This window comes from Plectropomus leopardus, chromosome 16, assembly GCF_026936395.1.
Source record: "Plectropomus leopardus strain MGB_pleo_1.0 chromosome 16, ASM2693639v1, whole genome shotgun sequence".
Classification (NCBI taxonomy): domain Eukaryota; kingdom Metazoa; phylum Chordata; class Actinopteri; order Perciformes; family Serranidae; genus Plectropomus; species Plectropomus leopardus.
The window spans coordinates 5,186,328-5,199,294 of NC_142191.1; the positions used below are offsets into that span (position 1 = coordinate 5,186,328).

Genomic DNA, 12,967 nt, shown 5'->3' on the forward strand with positions numbered 1-12,967 from the left:
CTTTGAGAATAAAGTCATCATATTATGAGAAAAAAAGTCATAACATTATGAGAATAAAGTCGTAGTTTTACAAGAAAAAAGTCGTCGATATTATATTATGGAAATAAACATATTGTCAGCAAACTATAAAACAGGTGAGAGCACAGTCAGCCTCCTTGGCAACGACTGTCCCCGGTGTCGCGCCGTTCCACAGTCAAGTCAACTTTATTCTCGTAAAAGTACGACTTTTCTTCCTCGTAAAAATTCTGGCTTAATTCTTGTAATATTATGACTTTATCCTCATAAAATTACAACTTTTTTCCCGTAAAATTACATTTTTCTTGTAAAATTCCGACTTTACTCTTGTAATATTATGAGTTTGTTCTCATAAAATTCTGAATATTTTTCTCATAAAACTACAACTTAATTTTTGTAATATTTCTGAATATTTTCAAAATTCTCAAAATTTTGACTTTCTTCTCAAAATTTCGACTTCATTCTTGTAATATGATGGCTTTATTCTCAAAATGTAACTTTTGTTTTCTTTTAACATGGCCCTAATTCTCTGTCGTAGGCAGGGGGAGGAAAATAAGGGAATTACAAAATCAGCCGTGTTTCAGGGGATCGTGTACGTATGTACAAAGTCTTCATGGTAATCCATCAAACAGTGTTAAGACCTCTAGCCCTAAGCTCTTTTGGGTAATCTGGCCATGGGGATTGGGCAATAATTCATATAATGCTATCAATCTTAATATAAATAATATCATTTTGTCTTCATTTTAATTTCGTTTTTATTTCCGTTTTTATTACTACTATTATCACAACAAAACAGCAACACAAGGGGCCCCTAATGTGCGACTTGTTGTCTGGATGCAGCTGCATAATACATATTTTCATGGTATGATAAACAATGTTTACAATCAGCAGAGACTTTAAAAAGGACAACAGAAGAAGCTGTTTTGAAGTTCTTGTTCCTAGAAAACTTTTCATGCAAATGTAAATTATTCAGTGATTTTTTTAAGCCATTAAAGTCCGTGTTCATAATTTTAATAAGTGTGCTGTCAGGCTGTTGTTAGATGTTAGATGTTATGCTCTGAAATTAATGAGATTATGTCATATTTTAAGATGGAGATGGATGGACGTTTGCTCATTTAAATCAGTGAGAATATTGCTTTAGATCTTACATTAAATTGTGTTAATGAGTGACTCCTCAAAAGAAAAATAAAACTTCAGACAATTGTGATAAATGAACAAAAATAGGAGCATTTGACCACGCTCGGCTGCACACAGACTCCTCTATTGTTCTTGGACTATTATCAAAGTCCCTCAGTAGTTTTGAGCCAAACATAAAGCTTGTCCCCACCAAAGATCAAAGCCCGGCCGAGGCTTTCATGCGGCGCGTTGCATTGTGATCATCATGAGCTACTCGCCTTTTGTTCTTGCATGTAAATTGTCGTGATGAAAGGGGTGATGTTGTCGCAGACAGGGACCAATGAGTCGTGCTCACAGATCCCTGTCTGAACGCATCCAGCTCTCAAATCTCTCCCCTGCGCCGCCTGTAAAGCTCCTATATCTTCATGGCTCACTAAAATATTAATCGGGCCTGGAGCAATAGCAGTAAGGCCACAAAAACACATACACATGTGAGCGCACGCGCATTCTTGGACGTGCACACATTGTTCAGAACATGGGGCTTGTATAATTTAGTGCTTCAGTGCTTTTGATATCTCGCTGTGGAGCCTCAGTCACAGACTTCCTCCCCGGGGACAGTGAGGAAACTGCAGCGCCGTTTACCCACCGCTGCTGCTGCTTAGTACACAAAACGTGTGAAATTGAAAATCTATCATTCACACAAGAGACTTGGTTCGCTGGCTGCTTTGGATTAGTAGCTTGGATGTACAATACACTGATTTATGCTCTGACCAGTAATTATTTCAGTTCCCACAACAGGAGCCAGTGTGCAGTTACAAAGATAGATGTCAGTAACCAGTCATGTAGGCACGAGAGGCGCAGGCCAGAGCAGATTTACGGAGCACGATATTCTCATTTGGCCTGCAGCTGTTGCACTTTCTGGGCTTATAGTTTCTGAGACATGATTTGATTGGAGTGTGCTTTGCCATACATAAAGGTCAGCGCTTGTGTAAACAGCCCATGTAAACATTTTTTATCATCATGCATTTGTAAGCATCCACAGAGGCCCATATATATTCATACAGAAGAGACTGTGAGTCGTTTTAAATTTATGGTAGCCCTTTTCAAAGCTGCAGATTTTGGGTCAGTATTGAGGGGATATGTATGAAACAGGGTTTGGGAGTCCTCCGCCAGAAAACTCTGAACATCAAACCAACACATTCTCATGAAAACTCACCAAATATCACTGTTTGGTTGGTGGACTTTCATGTCTACATATTAGGTGCTCAGTATCCTCCTGCGACTGCTACTGACGCTGCTGCCAGGGTGTCAGCAAAGCACATAGCGGGATTACGTTGCGTTAGTTTTAGGCAAAAGAGGCACATAATCCATCCACTGCTTCCTCCACCCGCTCTGCAGGGACCTTTGTGCTCCTGTTTTATGTCGTTACCAGCAGCGTTTCAACCTGCGGCCCACCAGGTTCTGTCTGGGCACTTTCTCAACTGATGCCAACTGTCCACATATGCTGCCGCAGCAGGCGCCGTCCGGCCGTCCGGTGGCGTAAAACAACACCGCGGATGGTTTTGTCTGACTGCAACCTCAACTGACGCCATCCAATGGCATAACATGCAGACTTGAAAGGTGGCTTTTGGTGTTGGGATTTTATACGAAAAACACTGCAAAAACTGCGTTATTTGACTTCAGAATAATAAGTCGGCTGGTATCTTTCTGCATCAGTTGTTGACGTTCCAGGTCAATGTGTCATTTTACGGCGTTTTTCTGTCGTTTAAAAATACACTCTTGCTTTCACAGGAAATGCACAGTTTCTGCTTGTTAGATGAACGCAGTCTTTTTTTAAAATAAACTTACAAAGTCTTTCAAACACCTCATATCTACGCGTATTTACTTGTACAACAAAAACATGTGTTTGGGTTTGCAAAAACATCATGGTAACTCTTTATATCATGTTGTTACCGGCGGCCTTTCAAACCGATGCTGTCAGACAGCGAATTATACTAACATGAAAGGTGCCTTTTGGCATCTTTGTCTGACACCAAAGTCCCTGGAGGTAAGTGACAAGTTTGGAATAAGAACAGGCTGATCAAACACTTAATTTCCTGCATTGTGTTTTTTCTGTATGCACTTATGGTGGAAATTTCTTTAATTTTGTCGAAACACAATTCCACTCTCACTTTTTAAAGTTTTTATCCCGGGGGAGAAATGCACATGTTCTAAATGTTGAGTGCAACATGTCCCCTACACTTACGGCTCATTCTCATAAGTCTCAAATAGGTCACTTTTTGACTTGTGTTTTTATTGTGTCTGCATGAAACAATATGTGCACTGAGGAAGAACAAATTGCCGGTCTAGTAAGCAAGAACATGTAGTGTCAAAAATAAGATGCCAGCAGTTGTCAGTTTGGATGTTCTGATCCGCGCTGAGCTGAGCGTACAAGTCTGAGCTCTGTCGCTGCACGTCAGCTCGTCCCAATCCAAGGAGTGTTTGTGAAGACGGCGGCGGATTAAGATATTGTTTGTGCATTGCCCAGTTACATGAAACATTTGGAATAAAAAGAAGTTTGAAATCAAGATCTGATCACTGTCCTTACAAACATACACACACAAATCATTATATTTGCCAATGCAATGAGTAATTTGTACCACTAATATACTACATACTACTCCTGATCAGAAACACTGTACCAACACAATCTATAAGCAATGAGTATCAGTATTGGGTGTCTAGGTTGTGTGGGTTTTGCATTTCAGTTTTTGTTTTGTTTTGTTGTTGCTTTTGTTTTTTACATTTATTAATGTATTATTTTTTAATATAATTTAGAAAATCCTACAGAGGAGTATCTATACTAGTTGTGTAAATGCACTAAATTTACTTATGCTGCATTTGTATATTAATCAATAATTTCTGCATGTTTCTGTATATTTGCTAACTATTTGTGCAAATTCTCAATAAAATGCTTTAAATACAAAACTCAGCGCACTTCCTGGGTGCCTGTTTCCGTCGAGGGAATCACGTTAACTTTGGTTTGCCTACAAATATCATACAGCACTCTGATGCATGTCTGTGTTTCATGGGAGAATCGTCCCTCCTCGGTTGCTTTTCTTTAAGTTTCTTTTATGTCTTTCCTGCTAAAGTTTGGAGAGTTTTTTCATATCTGAATGGTCGAAAGTACAGATATTGTTGTATGCTCCACAGGTTGTAAACCAGCTTGAGGTACATTTCTGAATCGCGATAAATGACTTGCGATTCATGCAACTTGAGTGTTAACCACAACAACTATTGATCCAGCTCTCCATTCCCTGGTTTTCCTCCACTGGTGCTGAAGCTCACAGGTTCCCGTGGGAAACTGGACAGGATGTGCTGAAGGCTGAATGAATTATTGAAGAGCTGGTTGGGCTAAATTCTCACCGTGGTTGGACAGACTCCATTTCTACTTTCTCTTCTTTACCCTTTTGAAACCTGGTCTATAGCAGTTTTCTTGTGCTGCCTTCAGACACCTTTCATAAGTATTTAAACCTTTGAATTCTTAACAAACTGGTTCCTTTTTTTCATAAACATAAAAAAATGCTATGTTGGTAAGAAGTGTTTCATTAAATGCAAGAAATTATAAGATTTATAAAGTTTTTTTAAAAAAAAAAAAAAAACTATAGGGAAAATGTTTTAGGGAATTTTTTTTTAAAAAATAGGGAAAATTTTATTTATTATTGTTATAGAATTATTGTATTTTTTCTGTTTTCCTTCCTTCCTTCCAGGAAATGTCTTTTTGGTGCTAATTTTCTTTTTCTTTTCTTTCTTTTTTTTTTTTTTTTTTTTTACTAATTTCTTGCTAATTTTTGCATATTTTTTTCTTAAATTCCTCATTGCCTTCTTGCCATGTTTTTTTTTTTTTTTTTTTAAAGAAAACAAGCCTTATTGCTCTGGTTTCAAAGGGTAAAATATATGCAACATTAGCCTATATTCAATCATTATCACATAAACATAAAATGTAGAGCAACACTGCAGTGGAGTATAAGCTGTTACATAACTTCAGAGAGACTGGGGAAAGCCTCCTCTAAAGACATAGGAAAAAACTGAGTGAGTTAACCACAGGGCACAATATCATGAATATGCCTGCAATATAATGCAATACAATACAGCAGAACGGCAAAAAACAGAGCTTGATTTAACATTCAGTTTTTTTTCCGGCAGAGAAGCAGATCATCAGCATAAATACACTGCAGGCTGAGCTGAATCAACTTCTGACATAAAAAATAACTCTTGTTTACAAAGTATTGTTGCAGGGCTGTAATGTGTGTGTCTTCGTGATGCTGTGTCCACCCCCCTGTACCTGCCTGTCCTCGGGCATCTCACGGCATTAAACACAAACACGCTCCACGGACGCTAATTCTCACGTTTAAACGATCACCTGAATGCACCGTGACACTAATTACTAATCCACTTTCCGCAAAATGTCGACATTGTGCATGCGTCAAATTTCACAGGGATCACTCCTCGGTGCAGGTCTAATGAGTCATGACATTAACAGAGCCCAAAGCTCTCCTCCCACGCTCCTCCAGCCCACTCCTCTCTCTATTTGAGGCGCTCCTCTGCTCCAGTCCTCAGAGCAGCAAGCGCACCAGTCAGCGCAGCTCTCTCCTGCCGCTTCGGAGGGACCGGAGCTGCGCACACTTTCTTGGATTTACCTTCATCTCGCCAAGATGAGACTTATTTTTGTTTTTGTTGCGGCTTTGCTGGCAGGTAGGTGATGGAGTGATAGTCTTTTTTTGCAGAGTGCTGTAAGTTAGTGAGCGCTTTTCAGGACCATGGACAGAGACTTTAATGCATGCAACCCTCAATGCATGCAGCAATTTTAACATTAATACTTTCTTTCTAATGCAGAAAATCTAGCGCTTCCAGTGGGAAAAGAGGGACAAAGAGAAGATGTGGTATGCTTTTTAAAATAAATTTAAATGATTAAGTTTATAAAAGTAGCTCTGCAGAAAACACAGAGCTACAAATTTAGTTTATGTGTTTGCTGCAGGTGACACGCTGTTTGGTTGAAGTCCTTTCCAAAGCGCTCTCCAAACCGGACTCCCAGCTGGACCAAGAATGCAAAGACATTCTCCAAGCAGGTTTGTGGCACCAGTGCATTTTTCACTGTGCATGGAGATAGTAAAAAGGCATATTTAGGACATGAAGCAAATTGTTGATGCAGCTCTCTTTTAACTGTCAGTTTGCTGAGAGATAGCAGAGCTGTTAGTCATTAAAAAAAACAACCTTGAACGAGTCAATTTTGACAACCAGCTGCTGACAAAAATAGATAAGATACAGCTTTCATGCCACTACTCCGCAGACAAGAGATGTTAAAGGGAGAATTCATCCTAAAATAAAAAAATAGATTTTTTTTTTCTTCTACTTTTTGGAGCTTTTTATCAGTTTAGATGGTTTTGGTGTGACCTGCAGAGTGTTGAGATATTGGCCGTGGAGACGTCTTAATTGAACAAGATGTCTTTTGGCTTGTGGTGCTCAAAGTGCCAAAAAACACAAATTTGAAAAACTCAACAGCAATGTCTCTTTCCAGAAATCATGACTGGCTGATAATCCACAGACCTTGTTGTGAGCAGTTTCATGTAGGAACTATTTTCTTTCTAATCACAACCTTAGAACTGTATGACTGTGCCAAAGGAAGCCTGCATCTACTCATGAAAAAAAAGGGTTGTGCAGTGTTGCAAACTTGCAATTTTTTAAAAAATTCAGACCATTTTCAGACCATCTTAACAACTTTTTTTTACAAAAAGTAACTATTTTCTTTTTACAAAGCAGTGGGAAGTGTGCATCTACTCATGGACAAGAGGCTCGTGCCTATCACAATTTGAGATGTAAACTTTGTTGGCATCCTCCTCAGCTGAGCTATAACATTAGCTGGTTCGGTAGTGCTAGATTCACGCTTGTCTCCAGCTGGCCATCAATGCCTTTGGACGATATTTGGTTAAATTTAGGTTTTAACGTCTGGTGAGCAGAATTCAGTGTCAGGTCAAGGTCTAATGGCAACGTCAGTTTGATGTAGAATACTGACGACAGACAATGTTGATATTTTGTTGTTTTTCTTAAGTTGTGATGCTAAATAGTTACAATCCAGCATCTTCTAAACATCTTATGCCAAAGTCATCTTGACACAGTCGTCGTAAGAGACCCAAACCCAACATCTGCAAAACGCCACATTGTTATTGTCCAATATTAATTTGCTGCTGCTGCTTCTGGACATAGGCTGGTGTAAATGGGGCGCCTGCTCCACCAGGTGAGCTACAGGGCGCCAAATTGTTTGACAATCTAACCCTTTGAGACCTGGAGCAACAACACTTTTATTGTGCTTCTTTCAGATGCCTTTTACAATAAACCTTTGAGCCCTGAGCAAATTGACACTATTTCTTTCTAAAACATGGGAAAAAAGGCAATGCGCAACTTGGTAAGAAATGTTACACAATTGCAACACATGAGTAGATTTTGAGAATTATTTTTAAAAAAACTATATTTCTAAATATCATAATTGCATATTACAAATATTTTACAGAATTAGAATGTTTTTTAAGTATTTATCAAGTTTTTCTTTGTTTGTAAGAATAATTTTTAGGTAATTTTCTTTGTACATTTTTCTTGCAAATTTTTGTCGTCATATTGATGTCCACAGCCAACTGAGCCTCTATGTGTTTTTCAAGGAAAATAGTTCCTACATGAATCTGCTCACAACGAGGTCTGCGGATTAACTTGAGTATCATGATTTCTGGAAAGAGACATTGCTGTTGACTTTTTCAAACAAGATTTTTTTTGGCGCTTTATATTGGAGAGAAGGCAGACATCTTTGATATGCAACTCATATCAAAACAATCCAGACTGATAAACAGTACTACAGGTAAGAGGAAAAGTATGTATTTTCCCTTATCCTCCAAAAAATGTAATTGAAGCCGTGTACCAAATGAGTGATTGATTAAATAATCAAGCACATGATGAAATTTGACCCAAAGGCTGAAGGTCTTAGTGCCATGATAAGCAGATCTTAACACCTCTTGGTGTTTCTTTTGTTCTGTCGTAGGGGTCAAACACGCCCCGCTGGACAAGAAGATTGGAGAGGGGACAGCAGCTCATGCAGAGGAGGCCAAAGGTCAACCTGAGGAGCCTGAGGCAAAAGGAGCTGACTTGAAAGACATCGAAGCCCTGCTGAAATCCGTCGAGGATAAACGAGAAACCCCAGAGGATGAGCGCAGCCAAGAATCCTGGAGTCTGGGTGACGAGAAAGAGAAAAGACACGAGAACGAAGAGGAAACTGAGCGCGAGAAGAGGAGCAGCTGGAGGCCTGGAAGATACCACCAGAGGAAACACAAACGAGGAGAAGAAGAAGAAGAGGAAGACAACGAGCGCAGCCAGGAGAGTTGGGGGTTAATGGATAAGAGATCTGAAGATGATGAAGAGAGAGAGAAGAGGAGCAGCTGGAGGCCTGGAAGATACCACCAGAAGAAACACAAACGAGATGAGGAGGGCGAGGAGAGGGAGGAGCCAGAGGAGGAACGTAGCCAAGAGTACTGGGATGTGGACAAAAGGCACGAGGACGAGGATGAGGAGGAGAGAGACAAGCGCATATGGAAGCCCACACATCGCTACCACCACAAGAAAAGGAAGCTCCACAAACGTGGCGACGAACCATCAGAGGAGGAGGACGAAGGCAGCCGCAGCCAGGAATCTTGGGGTCTGGATAAACGGAGTTGGAGGCCGGGACGCTACCACCAGCAGAGACACAAACGTGACGAAGAGCTCTCAGAAGACGAGCCCGATGAGGAACGCAGCCAGGAATCTTGGGGTCTGGATAAACGGAGTTGGAGGCCCGGACGCTACCATCAGCAGAGACACAAACGTGACGAAGAGCTCTCGGAGGAAGAGCCTGATGAGGAACGCAGCCAGGAATCATGGGGTCTGGATAAACGGAGTTGGAGGCCTGGACGTTACCATCAGCAGAGACACAAACGCGACGAAGAGCTCTCGGAGGAAGAGCCTGACGAGGAACGCAGCCAGGAATCATGGGGTCTGGATAAACGGAGTTGGAGGCCCGGACGTTACCATCAGCAGAGACACAAACGTGACGAGGAGCTCTCAGAAGACGAGCCCGATGAGGAACGCAGCCAGGAATCATGGGGTCTGGATAAACGGAGTTGGAGGCCTGGACGCTACCATCAGCAGAGACACAAACGTGACGAGGAGCTCTCAGAGGAAGCCGGAGAGGAGCCTTATGAAGAACGCAGCCAGGAGTACTGGGACTTTGACACCGGAAGAGATAAGAGAGAGTGGAGGGCTGGCAGGTACCACCAGAGGAGACACAAGCGTGACGAGGAGCTCTCAGAGGAGCAGAGAGACGAGGCGGACGGTGAACGCAGCCAGGAGTCCTGGGGCTTGGACAAAAGACACGGACAAGAGGAGGAAGAAATAGAGAAGCGCATATGGAAGCCAACACATAGATACCACCATAAAAAGAAATTTCACAAGCGCGGCGGAGGCTCATCAGAAGAAGACGAAGAACAGAGAGGTGATTCAGAGGAGTACGAGGACGCACCAAAGGACGGAGACGAAGCAATGAGGTACTTCCATCATGTCTATAAAGTCTTAGACTCAAGTTTGTGTCCTGCAGCTCAGCACGAAACTCTGCAGAGTTCAGTCATTCTTAGCCATAGGGAACATTTTGTACAAGGAAAGAACAAACACCTTTAGTTTGTTCACGTGCTGACATAAAAAGTATTGACAGGGCAGCTTCTAATTCGGGCTGTTTTTCAGGTATTTGGCAGAGAAGCGCAATCCCTGGATTTTTAGAGGTTTCTACCATCCTGCATGGTACAAAAGGGATTCGGATGAGCACGCTGCAACCTCAAACAAGGTAGGCATCATGTGACAGATTTGTTTTTCTGCATGCATACATGAAACTGAAATTTTGTTGCAAATTACTAAACATGAAATATAGTCTAAACATGCAGATTGAGGAGAATTGATAATGCTATCCACTCAGTTTTTCGAAATGTCCTTTGGTAATTTTACACATTTTCTTAGCCTATTAACCCTTTAAAACATGTGTCAGCATCAGTTTTCTTGTGCTGCATTTAGACGCCTTTCATAAGCTATTTAAGCTTTCAAAACTGAGCAAATTTGTTTTTCTTTTAAACACATGGGGGAAAAGGCAATGAGAAACTTGGCAAGAAATATTGCACAAATTGCGAGAAATTAGTAAAAGTTGACAATGAAAAAATGACAAGAAAATTAGCTTTACAAAAAAGGGGGGATTATTAAAAGATTATCAAAAAACTATCATTCTCCATTATTCACAATCATAATTTGTAAGCTGCTTAATGCCTCCTTCCCAAGTTTTTGAAAATAATCAAGCCACGGTTTTAAAGAGTTTAACCTTATATGTGTATTAGGGGTGGAAATCACCAGAGGTTGCATGATACAATATCACAAAAGAATATTATTGCAGTTTTAAACATACTGTAATTTATATTATAAATATATTTATAATAGTGTTGCAATAACATATATGGTAATTTATTGTGATTTATAACCTTTGTTTCAAACTTTAAATTATGTCTCTGACACGAAAACTTTGTTAATATTGGTTTTATGTAATTTTTAAGTTTTCCGGCTGTTCCTCTAATTTCATTTTTATTGCAGCAAAAATGTATCTGATGGACTAAAAAAAGGAACAAATGCAGTGGACTATTTCTCTAATAGGCTATCAAAAGTTTAATTTATATTTGCAATGTTAATTTATAACATTTTTTAAATATCAATACATGTATTTATACAGAATTGCCATGCAATATACTGTGATACTATGCAGTATCAATTTTTTTTGCCACCCCTATTGTATATACATATTAACTGGTATCCACCAAACAGCCATTAATTTTATACATAATAAACTCTATTTCTTTACCAATTATTATTAAAGTTTTGATTAACAGATTGTTACTTTGGCCTTCACAGTGCAGTTTAGACATAATATGACTCTGCCTTTAATGTGCTCAGATGGACGAACTGGCCAAGTTGCTGAGCTACAAGATAAACCAGCTGTCAAACCACTCTAATCAAGAGGAGCCAAAGAGGAACTTGCACCAGAGAGCACTTACCCCGCAGGAGGTAAAAACAGCTTTTACTAACTGCAAAAAAAAAATGTTTATGACTGATGGGAGGATGCATTTGCTGTCATGCTCACCTCGTTACACCTCTAACTAGACCTCTGAACTGAAGCGAAAATACAGTACTATAGTATTATACAAACAGGTGTAGATTTCGGCAGGGGGGCTGCCGGTAACACCCCTCCCCTCAATATTCAGAAAGTGTGTCCTGCCCAATAGAAATATGAAGTAGCAGTGGTCTTTTATTTTAACAAATTTAAAGACATAAGCACCATAAAGTGATGAAAAAGGCACAAATCGGTCCATAGAAATTCACAAGAATGCAAGAAATTCAGTATTTGCTGCCAACTATTTTCTTGCCGAGGACCCCAAAGTCCCTTGTTTCATATGTGCCCTCCTTGGTAACACACTGTCTAATAAGTCTGATACTATTATGCATATTTTCAAAAACCTGCAGTTAAAGTCCATTAATCCACCCTTAAAATATCACTGAGAACAGATGCATTTATGTTTTGAATCGTCAACAGCGTAAAAACACTTTGTTCTAGTGCTGTTTCCATAAAAAAATATAAAACATCTTTCCCTATATATTTAGCTGACCCAGTAAAGCCATGAAGCACATCAAGTGCCTCCACCACAGTGTTTCACTGGGGGGAAAAGCAGCCAGGCTCATTATGGAAATCTCCAGTCTACATGGAGATGTCAGGATTTAGCCTTCAGAACCACAGAGCATCCGTGAATATGCATCTGTGCAAATGCACATCAAGAAGTGTCCCTCATGTGCTTGTCCTAAATACATCAAGCAAAAATGCAACCAGTATATTCATGGGCAGCGGCTTGTTCCTCAGCTCACGAACACTTACGAGTGAATTTTTACTGCCGTGCTCAAATCAGTTCTCCTCCACAGCATCACTCTCTCCATACAAGATTTTTTATTACTGCTGCAGTAATCACACTAAGAATGTCATGATTACAGCCTCCCAGAGCGATCAAAGTCATAATATGCCCATTAAAAAGGAGCACGTCGGCCTGTGGAGACCTCCCTATCTTGTCACAGACTTTAAAGCAGAAAAACAAATCAGGGAGGAGGTGGAGGGATATCAGCACCACGACTAAAGGGATAATGAGGAAAAGTTTCACCTAAATGACCAATTTAGGCATACTACACAGATTTTTAAGCTGGCATGAGTAAAAGAGCCTAATTTATGGTAAAAAACAGACTGTTTGGATGTCATAATATAATCTGAACTATAAATATCTGTGTTTTTCAGGAGAAAGAGCTGGAAAACCTAGCAGCGATGGATGCAGAGCTGCAGAAAATCGCCGCCAAGTTGCATGACAACAGTACATAAGCCAGCAAGGGCTGCATTTCAAGACACTTTCAGCTGCTGTCTTACTGTATGTCCGCCAACTTAGTGTGCTTACAGTGTTAAAAAAAGACAAAAAAATCAAACATAAAAAAACCTTGGAGCCTTGCTGAAAACATTTTATCACCTTGTTTATCATCGTATTTGTGATATTTTGATGTTATCAAATTAATCCGCATGGGAATGGTTTTGATGTTTATATAGAAAATATGAGATTATAATATATGAGAGATGTTATACACATCATTGTGTTCTGAAGAATTCTGCACTCAATAAAATAAGTTATTCTGGGACCAAACAAATTTCTCTCAAATTATTTCT

General features: G+C 39.9%; 1 protein-coding gene across 1 annotated transcript; it reads left to right on the forward strand.

Annotated features, from left to right (window-relative positions):
- The first annotated feature begins 5,710 nt into the window (after positions 1-5,710).
- Positions 5,711-12,948, forward strand: chgb (chromogranin B). The gene is made up of 7 exons (XM_088089412.1): positions 5,711-5,865; positions 6,007-6,053; positions 6,149-6,239; positions 8,198-9,731; positions 9,925-10,024; positions 11,170-11,280; positions 12,551-12,948. The coding sequence occupies exons 1-7, from the start codon at positions 5,826-5,828 to the stop codon at positions 12,629-12,631; spliced, it is 2,004 nt and encodes a 667-aa protein (XP_087945538.1). The 5' UTR covers positions 5,711-5,825; the 3' UTR covers positions 12,632-12,948.
- The last annotated feature ends 19 nt before the right edge of the window (positions 12,949-12,967 follow it).

Excerpts from the sequence above, each read along its gene's own strand:
- chgb (XM_088089412.1), top strand. The coding sequence starts at position 5,826 with ATGAGACTTATTTTTGTTTTTGTTGCGGCTTTGCTGGCAG. Across the intron at positions 9,732-9,924 it reads GACGGAGACGAAGCAATGAG|GTATTTGGCAGAGAAGCGCA; the intron begins GTACTTCCATCA and ends GCTGTTTTTCAG. Across the intron at positions 11,281-12,550 it reads GAGCACTTACCCCGCAGGAG|GAGAAAGAGCTGGAAAACCT; the intron begins GTAAAAACAGCT and ends TGTGTTTTTCAG.